This window comes from Lissotriton helveticus, chromosome 7 (assembly GCF_964261635.1).
Source record: "Lissotriton helveticus chromosome 7, aLisHel1.1, whole genome shotgun sequence".
Classification (NCBI taxonomy): domain Eukaryota; kingdom Metazoa; phylum Chordata; class Amphibia; order Caudata; family Salamandridae; genus Lissotriton; species Lissotriton helveticus.
The window spans coordinates 1,392,419,709-1,392,435,683 of record NC_136068.1 but is presented as its reverse complement, the minus strand read 5'-3'; the positions used below and the strand labels follow the sequence as shown (position 1 = coordinate 1,392,435,683).

General features: G+C 45.7%; 1 protein-coding gene across 2 annotated transcripts in view; it reads left to right on the top strand.

The window, feature by feature from the left end:
* FOXK2 (forkhead box K2) overlaps nt 1-15,975 on the top strand; it is a 389,544-nt gene that overhangs the window by 133,324 nt on the left and 240,245 nt on the right. For both annotated transcript variants that reach the window (XM_078654718.1, XM_078654719.1), the window contains exon 2: nt 6,498-6,692. In XM_078654718.1, the coding sequence (XP_078510844.1) occupies nt 6,498-6,692 (195 nt within the window). The remainder of the gene's footprint in view (nt 1-6,497; nt 6,693-15,975) is intronic.

Sequence of the window (15,975 nt, the reverse complement as noted above, 5' to 3'; positions counted from 1 at the left end):
AAGGTTGGTCTACATTGGGGGCATACACACTCCATAAAGCTACATATATTCCATTGAGCCTCCCCATCACCGCTACAAATCTCCCCTCCGGGTCAACCAATTGCTGCGTTGGCCGAAAAGGGACTGCTGCTCTAATCCACACCAAGGCACCCCTGGCAAATGCAGAGTAGGTCGCGTAGAATAATTGTCCCCTCCATCTCTTTTTTAGAGCCGCCCCCTCAGTTGAGTTGAGATGTGTTTCTTGAAGGAAAGCTATATGAGCCCCTCGCCGCACAAGTTAAGCATGCACCTTGTGTTGCCTCTGCATCGTATGAAGCCCACGCACATTCCAGGTAATACATTTGAAATCATGCAACGTACCCATTGGTCAAACCTTTCCACCTTCGTACCCACCCCATGTCTTAAGAGCACACCGGTGTCATCAACTTCATAAACCCTCCTCCCCCACCCACCCCTATTCCCCTCCTCCAGAACAGGCGCTACAACATTAGGACCCATCCAAACTATTACTAAAAAAAAAAACCACTAAGCTCCTAAGGAGCCCACCCACACAAACTTACTGGAGGTAAGTCCTAGTCTTCTGAAAATCAGACACTGTCGTCCAGTATCCTGCGCTTAACCCCATTATCACTGAACCCGCCCCTTCTGGGGTCGTGCATTTACGAGGAGTCTGACACACAAGTTCCACAGCCCTCCCCTACTCCGTATCTCTGTTACCGTCCAACCAAGTCCGCGGCAAGCCCCCCCCCCCTTGAACCCCCTCCGCCCATCATTTTATTCCCGATCAGCCAATGTCTACATCATTCATCAACGATCTTGTCCGCTGTGCCAGCTGTCACATGGGGCAGCTGCTGACTTCCAACCTCCGATTGTTCATCGTCCTCTTCCAGGGACACTCCTGATTCCGTCCCTTCCGCGTGAGGTTCTTTCTCATCCTGCGAGATAGCCGTGACAGCCTGCAAAGCAGCCATGCGCTCCTTCTCAGTTTGCGTCGTCGTTGGCCTCTGGGCCACCGGCTTGCGCCTCAGTCTTCGCGTTTGCGGTCTCATCCCAGCTATATTCACACCACTCCCCGCTTCTCCAATTTCCGCTTTATGCATCTCCAAGCAGTCCCAGGCCTCCTCCGGGTTTTCATGAAATGATGACTTGTCATCCACCGTTATCTTTAGTCGCGCCAGGAACATCAGAGAGTATTGAATGCCCTTGTCCTGCAACGCCCTCTTAACCGCTACAAACGAGACCCTGCGACGCTGGACCTCAAGCGTGTAATCCGGGAACAATGTGACCTTGCTGTTTTCCACTGTGTATGGGCCCGCCCTCCTGGCCTGGTTCAAACAGAAGATCCCTGTCCTTGTAATGAAATAGCCTGGCTACCACTGGTCTCGGCGGCCTCCCAAGGGCCAACGGCCTGGCTGGCACCATGTGGGCCCTCTCCAAGGTGAAAAAGGACGTCGGTCCCGCTGACGCGACGGTCACCTTCAGCCAGTTTTCCAGATATTCCACCATATCGGGTCCTTCCACCCCCTCCGGCAGTCCCACCACTCGGATGTTGCTTCTTTGATTCCTCCCTTCCGCATCCTCCGCTTGCCTCTCCAGGGCCCGCAGTCTATGTTGAACATCAGCCATCTGCGCTGTCATCGACTTCTGAGCCGGTTCCAGAACCTCTATGGCCACTTCGCCTGCTTCACCCTGTCAGCCAACTTGATGTGGTCCGCCCGAAGCAGTCCCAGCCCTTGCGTCACATGACCGAAGTCCTTTTGTAAGGCTTCCCTAGTGTCTGTAATGGCTTGCAGTATTTGATCAACCTGCTGCTGGAGTATCCCCTCTGGGCGTTGATGCGACCCCTCTCGTGTTTTCATGACCGCCATGTCGTCGTCCTGGTCCAGCGGTGCTCCCACCTGTTTCCCCCTTGGCTTCCCTATGGCCTCTCAGGATTCAGGGATCTCCTGGTAGTTAAGCTTTCACTGTAGTGCACCTTCTTCCCGCTGCTGCTCACTGCGCGTAAGCGACCCAGGTAACACGGCAGTCCCTATTTCGCTGTTCTCCGCCCTCCTTCAGATTCGCCTACCTCGGCAAAGCCATCCGACAAGCCCAGTCAGACCGTTCTGCGCTGTGCTCATGGCTGTCCAGGAGGACACTCTCCATTAGGCCGTCTCCTGGGCCCGACCCGGTCCGGTCCTGCCTCCATCCAGTCTCACCCCTGCAGGTGGGTTGTGTTCCTGGCTAATACAAAGGGTCCTCTACGCAGGCATGGAGGCCCGCCCCAGGCCATCGTTTTCCATCTGCTGCGCTCTTCCTGTCAGCCTAGGACGCTCCAGCACCGCTGTGCTCACCACCACACAATGCGCAGCGGGGCCTCACAGTAGCGTCAGTTGTTAAAGTATTCCCGCCACCACCGCCTCCACCTCGCAATGGCAGCGCCTTAGCCGCTCCCTGTCGGGGTCAGTCACCAGCCATCTCAGTCATTATTGCATCCTCTCCTCGAGATCTCCTCCTGTGCCAAGCCCCTCCTGTTGCCTCATATGAATCGCCCTCGCAATCCACTGTATCCAAATACTCCGACTTCAAAGCCTTCATTAAGGGGGGGAGGTGAGATGCCTCACCCTCCAAGACCGACCAGTAGCAGGCGAGCCGCCTATAACCACTCCTACAGCGTGATGCTGAGGCCCCCAGTGCTGTACCTTCTGGGTTGCCACACCACTCTAGTTCTGCACAACCGCTGCTTTCATCTGCACTCTGATGCCCATGCAGCTCCGGGGCACCAAGCCTTATTCAGCTCCCAGCAATCGCCGCCACGGCCACCACTGTTTTTATATTCTAGATCGCCTCAGGGCCACACATGCACACTGCTTGCAAAGTCCCCCAGCCTCAGCAGACCCGCCTACCACGAGCTACGATATGCGGCCCAGGCAGACACAGCAATCCCGCTCCCGATTTCCTCACGGGCAGAGACAGTCCCCCCAGGCGGCTTTACCAATGCCAACTGCTCCTGTTGATAGTCCCGCCGCCAGCAGGTGCCTCCTCACGCACCTCCACAGCCCCGGAAGGCTGCCGATTCCGTTCCCGGGCAGAGGTGGGAAGGGGGGCCCCGCTTATCGCAGTCAATGCCCCTTGTCGTGCCGCAGCAAGGCGCAGTCCTCCGCCGCCAACCACTTTACATACGTCGGTCATCCGATAGCAGCTCAGCGCTTCAGAGGCTGCCCGCTGCTCCGGATCTCCGACGCCCTAGCTCCCCGCCAGGTAGTTCATTCTGCCATCTTGCGACTCTGCAGCTGGTCGTCCCTGCCGGATATCAGGCTCCCAAGCTGCGGAAATCCTATACCGCATGCCGCTTTGCACCCATCAGGTTCCCAGGTGTTAAAGCTGGCCCCGTGAAGAGACACGATCGATCCCTTCAGTCCCAGCCACTGCTGCATCCAGCAGGAACCCCAAGCTCCTATGCCGCCATCTTACGATCCCGACTCGGGTTCTTTCCAGTTGGCAGATCACCCTGATATGCCACTGCCGCAGGCACCCTCCTGGTCACCAAGTTGTCCAGGCGCATTCCCCTTCCGTCACCGAGAGTCGGGCCCCCCCTTTGCGCCCCTTATTCAGAATAATCGACGGGGGCCGCGCTGAGCCGAGTGCCCACGCGTTCGCTCTCATCCGCCTCGTGGCCACGCCCCGCTCTATGGGAGGCTTCTTATGAGCACTCCAAACTTCCCCGAAACTTCTCTGTGTGGGTCTGACAACTCCCACACATTCTATTGGCCTTTGTGTGCGGCTTTCATTGAAAGCATGCAAATGGCCAAAGCCGGGTGCATGTCCCACCTCTTCTCACAGCATTTTGCTCTCTGGAGCGAGCAGCGGTGCGCAGGGTGCCAGCTGCATTCCTCTCTCGTCGTGGCCGTTGTATATCATGTTGCTAATTAAACACAGCGCGGCCGCTTTCTCTTTCGCGACCGTGCTTTTTTAATCAAATTACTGTTTTGTGTTAAAAGCACTCACTCACCATGAGCTTGCATACCTAAATATTTTCTTTTTTTCTGACTTTTACAGCAAGGGTTCTTTTGTTTCTTTTCATCAGTGCTTGTTTAATCTCAGATTTGGCTGAAGGAATGCGTTTCATAGAAAGATAAATTAAGCAGTGTAATACAATTCGAGAAAGCGATGAAGCGCGCATATTTTCGTTCAGCCTCAAACTACTGCCCATGTCTTTGGAAAACATATTTTGGCTGCAGAGCTGCTGCTTTACTGGCAGCATCGGTGTGGTCCTCGCATGGGCTGAGAGCTGTGAAAAAGGGGCACTGGTGCGCTCTCCACCCCAAGACCATACTGTGGCTCAAATAGTACTTGGAAAAACCCTATTCAAGGAAGTGCTCAGCCCAAGGCAATACATTGTGGTCACTGGTAGCGAAGCCAGTGACCTAGCACTGAAAAGGCCCGACTCCCGACCAAACACCAAGGTGCAGCTGTCTCTCCAGACTGAAGTCTGAGTGCTATCTTGAAAGTGGCTATGGGGACAATTAAAGGTGGCCGCTAATATTGCCATTACGGTAACGTGTCTCTATTAGCGGATCCGCTATAACCAGGTGTGAAACGAGACCGGTAAACGGATACGCTGAAAACTCCAGAGATGGGGTGGAAGATCATTAGATGCCCTCATGCTTGTTATGCTTATCTCAGCTGCTGGCCTCAGATCCTTAGCCACGGAGCATAAGACATAAGGATCATATAAGAAAGACTCTCTGCCATTGAAGATCCACAAGGCACCAAGTTTGAAGGCACCACCAGAAACGAAAATAATTTGAGCTTCCTCGTTTTACCCATACAAAGGAGCATAAAACAAAGTGGAATTACCACTGGAAGTTAGGATCAAGACAACACACCCCTTGAGTTGCAAACTAAATCCAGTTATTGAGATGTTAATGAGCATGATAAAAATGAACATAAACAAGGACATTCCCATAGCCTTATTTGAAATTTGATTTGAAATTTCTAATGCTTGTGAATGCACGCATTAGAAAGGGCGTATTGGCGATAGCATGATCCTCACATTAAACCTTCAAAACCAGAAAAGGGAAGAAGTAAAACTAGAAAGACAACGGAGACAGCCAAGATTGTAAGTACTTCCAAAAGATAACAAAAATTGAACTGTCTTTTAAGATGCTTAGGCAATCCGTTCAAAGTTGACAGGTGGAATAGAAAAAACTTTGGCCACCCCACAGAGCCTTCTTAATTCTTGGAACAATGACTGAACTTGCTGCAGCAGATAGCAGTAGTCTATTTGGAAAGTGCCACCCGAATTTCCTTTTAAGGTACTCTGGTCCAGTTCCATTCAGAGCTTTATGTGCCAAACATAATGCCTTTAAAGGCAACTCTTTTTCTGAATGGAAGACAATGAAGCCCTGTCAAGACACCAGAGATAGATTTGAACTTTGGTAGGCCTTACACATGTATACCGGTAGATATGTAACCAGGATTAGCCAACCTACCTTATATGTGCATAAGACAGAAGCACCAATAGACTAATATGACATTATTAAAATAAATACAGTGAAAAAGTGTTATGGAGAGTCAAAATGAGAAATTCTGCTCCAAGTAATATCTGCAGTAAAACAAATTCAAGTCCTTAGCGACCGGGGCACCACATGCTGTGGAGAAAAGTTACTGTGTTACTGAGGCGCTGAAACAAACTAATTTGGTCACCTCAATAACTGAGCGAGGAGATGGGAGTGTCCTCATTAAATGATGAAAACAGGCACAAGGAACGCTGAAAAGGACATTCTGATCACCTAAGCATGGTCAAAAGGAGAGACGCAGCAAGAAATGCTTCTCTGTCTCATGTCACCAGCATTTTCTTCAAAGGAAACTGCTCTGGCAGCCATTTTGCCCCGCGGTCAAGCTCTGGCTTGCCTACCTAGCGGCTCATTTTAAGCTCCAGTGTCCAACAGCATCTCAAGTTGGGTCAGAGCCAGGCATCTGACTGCAGCCTTCCATGGCTCGCCCATTTCTAGTGATCTGAGTGGGATACTGGCACAATTTCTCCCCTTCCGTACCTGCACAGGTGTGTCTTTGAGGGTAGTTTTGTGTGTGCACAGGTTTTGCAGTATGATGCCCATGTTTCCTGTGTGTGCATGTTTAGCTTGGATTGCTGCTGCTGGATCTGTTTCTTGGATGTGTCTGTACGTGCGCTGGCTTAGCTTTTCCTGTCTCTACCTGCACTCCACGTTCGTATCCATATCTGTAGCTCACACTGCTGCTGCTTGGACAATATCTGTTGTATTCGTGTAGGCTACTCTTACCAACTCTGTCTTCCTGAGGTACTAAAACCCATTTTCAACGTAGATTAGCCAAAACTATTGACATTCTCTCTGCTTATTTTCCCGAACTGATTCAATTGTCCAACAGGGTTCACAAGTAAATAGTAATGTAAAAGGCTATGTTTAATTGATATAGCTGAGTAAAACAACCCCCTTCTGAAAGATTGACTTAAAACGTCGTATTTTGTTTTTCAGATGTACTTTCAGGTTTCCCAGCACAAATATCAAGATCACATTCACAGCTTTGTCCAGTGAAAAGAAAGAAAAACAAGAAGCCCCAGAGTCTCCAGTCAAACCCGTTCAGCCTCAGATAGCTCCCCTAACAATCAACATTCCAGACAACATGGCCCACCTCATCAGCCCTCTTCCTTCTCCCACAGGAACCATCAGGTATGAAATCTTGGAGGGTTTAGTGCTACAAAACAAGATAGAGTTGGAAGAAATATATGTCCTTTTGACAGTTGATTGACAGGCGGTACAGCTTTGAGTTTAGCGGTTTTTAATTACGTGCTATATTTATCTCTTCCATGAGAGCAAAGGGGCGGGGCGTCTACTTGGAGTAAGACACTAGCATTAGTAAAATATTGCAGCAGTAAAAAAGAAGATAAAATGTCAACACAGAATGAAAAGCTCTCATTTTAATTGTTTCTGCACCTAGAAGTTACTCTTCAAGTTCATTTATGCTAAGTTTTTTTTTAAATATTTTATTGACATTTTGAGTTTACATACATTTTATTTACGGGGTCATCTGTTGCTATAACATAAACAATTTACAAAGGAAATGCCTAGCTGTTTTGCCATGGTCTAAAAACCCTTATTCAAGTTCCTGTAAAATGATCTATGTTGTAATCATAATAAAAAGGTGTGTTGCATGCTACGTTTTTGTGAGATTAGTTCGAGGATACAAATGTTAAAATATATTTAAGCAAAATACGTTTTTTTGTTTACAACTTTCGATACAACTATATGGCCTTCCACATCTTTAATGTATTACTTGCAAAATTGTTCAGTTATAATATTCGAAATAGCAGCATCCCAAAAATGCATCAGATCTGGGAAGTGGTCAGTGGATGCCGATCGATCTTTATCTTGTTTACCCCCGCTGCCGCTGCATTTTCCACCACTGCGAGCGGCCGCCGAGGGGGGAGACCACAAGCCCCACCACTCCCCGCGGCTGACCTCACCTGACCCCGCCCACCAAGGATTTCGCGCCAGGAGGCGCTTCAAATCGGGGAGAGAGGTGCTGAGGAGCGGGTGCTCCGTGTTGTGAGTGACGAAGGACCGCTGTGCTGCTGGCCATACCTGGGGATTCTGCTGCTGTCTCCGTGAGGGCTGTAGGTGGCAAGAGACGCTTTCGACCATCTGGCTGTCTCCTTTAGGTCTCCCTCGCTGCCGCTGCATTTTCCACCACTGCGAGCGGCCGCCGAGGGGGGAGACCACAAGCCCCACCACTCCCCGCGGCTGACCTCACCTGACCCCGCCCACCAAGGATTTCGCGCCAGGAGGCGCTTCAAATCGGGGAGAGAGGTGCTGAGAAGCGGGTGCTCCGTGTTGTGAGTGACGAAGGACCGCTGTGCTGCTGGCCATACCTGGGGATTCTGCTGCTGTCTCCGTGAGGGCTGTAGGTGGCAAGAGACGCTTTCGACCATCTGGCTGTCTCCTTTAGGTCTCCCCCGCTGCCGCTGCATTTCCCACCACTGCGAGCGGCCGCCGAGGGGGGAGACCACAAGCCCCACCACTCCCCGCGGCTGACCTCACCTGACCCCGCCCACTAAGGATTTCGCGCCAGGAGGCGCTTCAAATCGGGGAGAGGGGTCCCGCGTCGCGGGACGCGCGCGGGCGTGCGCCGGGCTAAGCCCGGGCAAAGGGCGGGCCCTCTTAGGCCCTCAGAGGCCTGAGGAGACTGGACTGGGCCGGCCCCCCTGGGCAACTCGCGGCGACTTGGAGTAAGTTGACCTACGCCTACTCATAGTACTCTGTTGTGCTCTGCATTGCTTTACGAACCCAAAATATATCAATGTCTACCATTGTGCTGAGCCCTGAAATCGTCGTGATTAAAAAAACTGGGGTAATGACTAATGGAACTTTGGATAATTATATAATTAAAACACCTGCCGAAAGTTCTAAAGAACAATTTTTAGCAGAGCGCCGAGCGCCGTCGCTCGATTGGTAATCTTAAGAAAAGGACTGTGTCTGAGCCGACCCAAGTTTCAGATTCCAACATTATGCTTGGTTCAGACCCTAATAATGACTTGTTATCTATGGACAATGTGCCTTTATTGCTTAGAGAATGCTTTGCGCCCTCTATTTGTTCCATTCAAACTTGTGCCAGCACTATTGCTTCGAATCCTAATAGTATACCTAGTCCATCTGAGGTGATTATTGCACCTACACTAACGCCCCCTAAGTTAGCTAGAGGTAACAGTAAGACTAAGAGAACATTTCCACATAAAATTTACGGTCTGCCACCTATTAAAAAAAGACATAAAAAAGCGGGCCCAACGAAACAGAAGCTGAGTTATACTGAATTTGGCAAGAAATTAAAATCAACCACTTTTACTGCTATGGACACTACCACTGTTATGGACACTGTTGATATTGCAGCCACTCCTTTAACATTGCCACCATCTTCACTACAATATAGTGAGGTTCACATTGAACCTGCCAAAGTGGGCGATGGGTCAAAATTACTTCCAAATACCGAACTAGTGGATAGCATCGAATTAATAATGAGAAGCTACACTCTAGCAATCGTAGAAAGGCTCAAAAACATAGAGACTAGACATGGGGCAATCGAGTCTGTTATAGGTAGTAAGGTAAACTCATCTAGGTCAGGCGGTAATGAGGAGGTTGCAAACGTACCAACACTATTTCAAAGTACAACATCCGCTCAAAATCCCCCAGCTATACATAATAAAACATATCCTCTACCACCACCTCGTCCGGCAATGCGCTACTGATTTTGCAACCCGTACCTAACCCCATGCCTCTTAGTTCAACATCATCATTGAACAATCCCCACATGATACACACAAACCAGCCTAAAGCTCCCCCTACTAGACCAACAATGAATTTAAATTCTATTCCAACCATTCCCGTTATTAAACCAATAAGGGATTCGGGTATAAAAACGAATGGAAAATCAGGATTGGATCAGGGAAGCAGTAGGTACCTTAGGGGGGCACATGCCAGGAGACCTCCAACTGAACTTCCGCCGGAATCTGCACCTTTTGTGGTGGTTCTCACGGGGGTACCTGAGCTATCTGAGAACAAAAGGGAAGGCTTTTTCCAACTGAAAAACAAGGTCATGCATTGGTTGACTACATATAGACCAATTGCCAGTCACATTAATGGCGACATAGTTCATGTACGTCGCCTCCAGTGGTTAGGAGGAAGATCAAAAGACATTGGGGGAGATGTGGTCGTGATTAACTTTAGGGATCAGAACGCAGTTCGCTATATTTTAAACTGGCGACAGGGTAGTGCCACGAATAATATTATCCCCCGCCCATTAACATACTTCTATCCAAGATCCGCAGCCTTCCTACCACAAACTCTACAAAGCAATGCTATCTCCACCAATTATTTTTCAAATATGGAGCATACTAGCAATGCTCCCACTGGATATTACTCAATCCCAGCTCCCATTACACCAAGGTGGGATACTATACCCTTCAGGTTTAACCAAGAAGTACATAGTAGGCCAAATCACCTATTACCATTCACACCACTGGAGACGTTTAATAGGTATGAAATATTTAGTGGATTGGAAGATTGCGATTGAAGATTATTGAAAAGAGGGGTGGGGGAGAAGATGTAAACATCCCTAGTTCAGACGGATCCGAGATGAATGACGGATTAGGAGTTCTTAAGGTAGATTCTTCAAATGCTACAACTAATATAGCAGCAGAATTAGTCAACCCAGATTACTTTCCCCGGTGTGACTCGGAAATTCAAGGTCGGAATATTGATAATGATATAGTGGGAGTGGAGGAGGTAGTGTATGTATCTCCTAATTATTACAATGGAAAAGTCCATCACTCAAACTATTTATCTGAGAATAAATTGCTCGAACCAACTAATACTGTTGCTAGCAAAAGGGAAACCCTGATTGTTTTAAACAATATCTGCACAGACTATCAAGTGAGGGGTTTAGCCGATACTTGTATTGTACAGGACCATAATATGCCATTATTAGTACATGACGAGCGTCAAGAATTGGTACCCGGTGGGGAGTTTCTAGATGGCCCAAATGAGAGGGAAACAATAAATGTATGCAATATTCCACCCAGTGACTTAGCACAATGTAAACTAAAACAAGATATTAAAATTCTGTCATGGAATATTGCAGGATTGACCAGGAACCTTCGTGACAGGAATTGGAGTTCTTTCCTGGAGGAGCATGACATAATACTCTTACAGGAAACATGGGCAATCAATATGGTCCATAGACTTGGTTATAAAGCATTTCATTGGGGGGCAATTGCATCCGTAAGAGGTAGACCCTCAGGGGGTTTATTGATTTGGATACGAATATCCTTGAATGTTGTTGTCTCACCTTTGCATTTTATTTCTAATGATTTGCTTGGAGTAAAAATGACCACGAAGGATTTGGGGGATGTTTACTTGATAAATATTTATAATAGACCGAACCCTCAAAACAAGGAATCAATGGTTGTAGAACAATTGAGTTCGTATTTGTGTAACCTAGAGGCAAACTCCAAAATAATTATAGGTGGGGATTTTAACTGCCAATTCGAGCCTGTGCAGGGACTTGAAAACTTAATGGAAAATGAAGACAGGGCTAATAACATCCCTTCCTTAGATAGCCTAAAATTAGCTAAAAGCTCAGTGGCGGCTATGCAGATTTTGGAATTGACTGTATCAAACGATTTAAGGGCATGCAATGGTCGGCTAGATCCTGACAAACCCGCAAACCACACGTACAGCAAGGGGACTTGTACATCATTAATTGATTTTTTCCTGGTCACAATCAACTTGTGGCATTTGCTGATAGATTTTAAGGTCATGAAAAGACCAGAAAGTGACCATTTTCCCTTGCAATTGGGGCTACCTTCTTACCTATTTGTAACATCTGATGGTGTAACTGAATGTAGCAGAGAGGTGGGAGAGGTTGAGGTATCTAACAATAGAAGAGCTATAAAGTGGCCGCATATATTAGCAAAGAAAGATACACTCACGGGTATCTATAACACCTTTTCGGACATTATTCCCCTATACAATAATTTGAGCTTGGGTTCTCACGAAGTCCTTAAAATGCACTACCACTTAGTAGCGTCACTAATTCCCCTTCTGAGCAAAACTTGTTGTAATGAGAAAGGAAGTTTAAGTAGGCAACTGGAACTAGAGACACCGTGGTATAATAAGCAGTGTCGTCTAGCCAAAAGCAATTTAATTAATGCCGTGAAATCTAAAGATCAGGAAAGGGTAAGAGAGTGTAGACACAATTATAAAAGACTTCTCTCCAGTGCCAAGAACGAATGGGATGATTCGATCTGGGAAGATCTTCTAAATGCTGCTAGGAAGCATGATCAAAGCACCTTTTGGAACTTAATAGCAAAAAATAATAAAACTGGTAGCTCCAATAGGGATTTTTTCCTAGATGGAAAAACTTGGTATGATCACTTTGTTAAATTATATGATTTGGCAGGGGGGTCCTTAGACCAAATTAAACTAGGATCTCCTCTTCCGAGCAACAGTCCTCCCAAATTTAGTATCGAAGAGACACTGAACGCAATCAAGGCAATTAAGGCGGGCAAAGCCCCAGGCCCAGATAAACTACCAGGGGACCTATTTACTCATAACATTGAAGTATGGTGTCCCTATATAAATTTTTTGTGTAACTCTATCCTGCTGGGAACTCCGATTCCTGAAACATGGAAAGGGGCGGAGATAGTTACTATATATAAAAAAGGGGATCGCTATAACCCAGGTAACTACAGACCGATAAGTTTAATCGATATTTTACAGAAAATTTTTGCCAGGCACATTTTAAACAGACTTTTAGATTGGATAGAGGAATCCAAAATTCTTTCAAAATATCAAGCAGGTTTCAGAATTAAGACAAGCACTGTGGATCAAGTGTATAGGTTCATGTGTATTTGCTGGAAATACGTTCAAATTAAGAAATGTAGCCTATATGTAGCATTCATGGATTTACGCTCAGCGTTTGACCTTGTCCCTCGTTCCCTATTATGGAACATCCTAAGGAAAATGGGCGTCCCGGCTGAATTGTTGTCTAACCTCATAAAACTCCACACTGATAATTTTGCTAAAGTAAGGTGGGGAAGAAACGGTGAACTTACTCAAGCCATACCGGTAAAAAGGGGAGTACTCCAAGGGTGCGTGTTGGCTCCGACCCTCTTCTCTTTATTCGTAAAGGATATTCCCCTCTATCTGGCACAATGTAATCACGATTCTCCCAAATTATGTAATGAGGCAATCACAGCGCTGTTATTTGCGGATGACACTATTTTAATATCACAAACAACCAAAGGATTGCAAAATTTAATAAATCAATTCAATAGCTATTGTGTGTTGAAGGGGCTAGAAATTAATTCTCTTAAAACCAAATATATGGCCATTAATCCACCAAAAACTTTCAAGAAGAATTTGGCACTAAATAACACCAAACTAGAGTATGTGGAATCTTTTGACTACCTTGGTATCAGGCTTGACCATAAAATATCTTGGAAAAAACAACTTGAAAAACGTAGGCTGACACTTAAACATAACTCTCTACCTATTTTAAAAAATCATGGAGGGAGTACTTCAAAAGCTATAACACCTGCGATTGAAGTGTTTAAAGCAAAAGCACAATCCGCAGCCCTCTACGGGGCCGAGAATTGGGGGCCTTACTCTAACAAGATATTTGATACTGATAACGCGTTCTTTAGGCGCCTATTAAGACTACCACTAAGAACGCCTTTGGTCCCTGTTTACCTAGATATCAATTTAAAACGTACAGATCTTTTATGTTGGTTGAGACCACTACTCTACTGGGTGAGATTATGGTCTACCCCAGAACTCGCAGACTATAGAGCCGGTTTATTGGGAATTGGACACATTTAACTCAATCAAGTGGCTAAGACACATATCCACTTGGTTTACAAAAATTGGTCTTTCACACTTTTGGAAAAACCCAACTGTTTTGCAAACTAACTCCAAAGAACAGGTGAAAACTGCTTATTGGTACTACATGACCAGTAAAGTATATGAACGTGCCACTGGCTCGTTAACACACAAGTTTTTGCAATTTAAGGATACCCCCATATTTGAACTATTTATGGATGAAGTTGAACCACCCTTGGCAAAAACTGTATATCTTCAATATAGATATGGAGTTTTACAGATAAATGCAAATACCAGCCGGTGGGGAAACTCTAAGGGGGACTGACCCACATTGCAAGCTGTGTGAATTGAAGCAAAAGGAAGATGAGGCCCATATCCTTTTCTTTTGTCCACTTTATAAAACACAACGTATGACATGGATTAAACCTCTCTGTAAAAACCTGGGCATAAGATCGCTCAATGAGGCTGACAGATTATTTAGATCCTCAACTTCCCAAATGATAACTTTTGGAGTCAGCAGGTACCTCCATAGTGTCTGCTTGATTAGGAAGAAATATGGATTAAAAAGCATATAACCCTTTTTAATTACTGGTATTTTATCTATTTATATCATGTTTATAGCTTTTTAATTCTCGGTCTTGTGATTAATTTTAATTGGAAGAATATTAATGTATCCTTTAAAAATTGTAAATACCCTGTGATGTTGTCTGGGTCTTGACTTATGTACATATTGCTTTTACTCTCCTTTCCCTTTTCCTTTTTCTCCTTTGTTATTCTATTAAGCTGCTATTTTCTTTTAAAAAATTATGTATATGAATGTATTTGTAATGTGTTGGCTTTATGACAAAATGTCGAATAAAAGCTTTACAAAATCAAAATCATCTTGTTTACATGGAAATATGTACTTGCCCTGAATTCTTAATCATTTTGTATCACTCGCACGTCCTGTCCACATAACTCCTTAAAGTTTCAAACTGCAGGGAAGAGTGCTTTCCTGGAAAGAGTTAGTTTGGGCAGCTGTATTTATGATGTGCACTACATGCTCTGCCCATTTGACATGTATTGTGGGTTTTTTTTAACCTTAGTCCTTTTATTCCTCTTGCAAACAGAAGTGAATATACTTTTTCGGAATTTCGGCCCCAGTGATCCCTTACTCAGTTTGGCATAGACTGGAGACGAAAAGATTCAGAAAAATGTGTTTCTCTGCTTATTTCCGAAGATGACACACAGGTTGTTTGATTGCAGTTTGTGGGTGCCGAACAGGCCTTTCAGTAGTATGTACTCTTGTACTTTGTCTTAAAGGGCACTGTTGTACAGGCTGAACTTTGTAGCTTTCTATTTTTGGTTTCAGCACTTAGTATGGTATTCTGTCTTTTGTATCAAAGAAGCAAGACCCCACAGAGTCAGGGGAAGTGTGGATTCGTATTTCCAGGCAGCCCCACTGGAAAATTGACTCCGGCTGACAAGTAAGGGTTTGTCAATGTATAAGCTGGTTTGTACTGTCACGCCAGAGGAAACACAGAGGTGCGTAATATGTCTAACACTAACCTGTGCTCAGAGGTGGCCTCGGACCTATGTCTGCTAGTCTTGGCATTGTAATAACTTCTCAGTCTAATAAAATTAGAAATCCTTGTTCCATGAATATTTGTGTGCCAGAAGATGTCTTGAGTTGCTCCTACCATGAAATGTGGTTTTCGCAAACAGGATTTTGAGATCCATCGGAATGCTTTTTGTGAACAGCTGAAAGATCGGGGTTACCCCAGAAAACGGTTAAACCATGCTTTAAAATAGCTTGGCGCACGCCGAGGGAATGTCTACTTACTAAAAACGAGAGGCCAAAAATGGAAAAATTGGTGTGTGGTGCGGTACTCACACACATACATGTCATCAAATTATTCTAAGGAATTGACATCTGGTGAAAAAATTGGATTAGGACTAGAAACGCCACTCTTTGCAAAGAAGAAGAACATGAGCTTAGGCCAGTGGATCGTACGAGCCAAGTTACCTCCTTCTACCAAAAATCTGAATCTTAGAACACATTGGAAATTGAAACCATTGGCAGGCCACCACCAGTGTGGCAATTGCATATGATGCAGCACTACACTAGATGGTATTGAATTGACATACCTCAACATTAAATGGACAAGGAAACAATTCTCCAATTGCAAAACGAAAAACGTGATATATGCGATGATTTGTCCATGCCTAAAAATTTACATTGGGAAGACCAATCAGGAGATCAGACAACAAATTGTACAACAGCGCTCAAAGATAAAAAAGAAAGTGATGACTGCTCTCATGCTGAATCGCTTCATTGAACAAAAACGTGATGAACGAGAATTCAAATGGACCGTTCTATCTGTCATTAAACAACTCCCAAGTGGAGGTGATACAGAGTAATTTCTGCCCAGAAAAGAAGTTTACATGATTGCAAGATTCAATAGTATCACTAACTGGTTAAACAAAATGTCAGAAACGGGGACAATGTAAGATGTTTTTCTAATACAGATCCAATCCACAACTAGCTGCTTCCCTCGAGGGCTAGGTCTCCCAGAATGCAATACGTTGGGTTATCGGTACT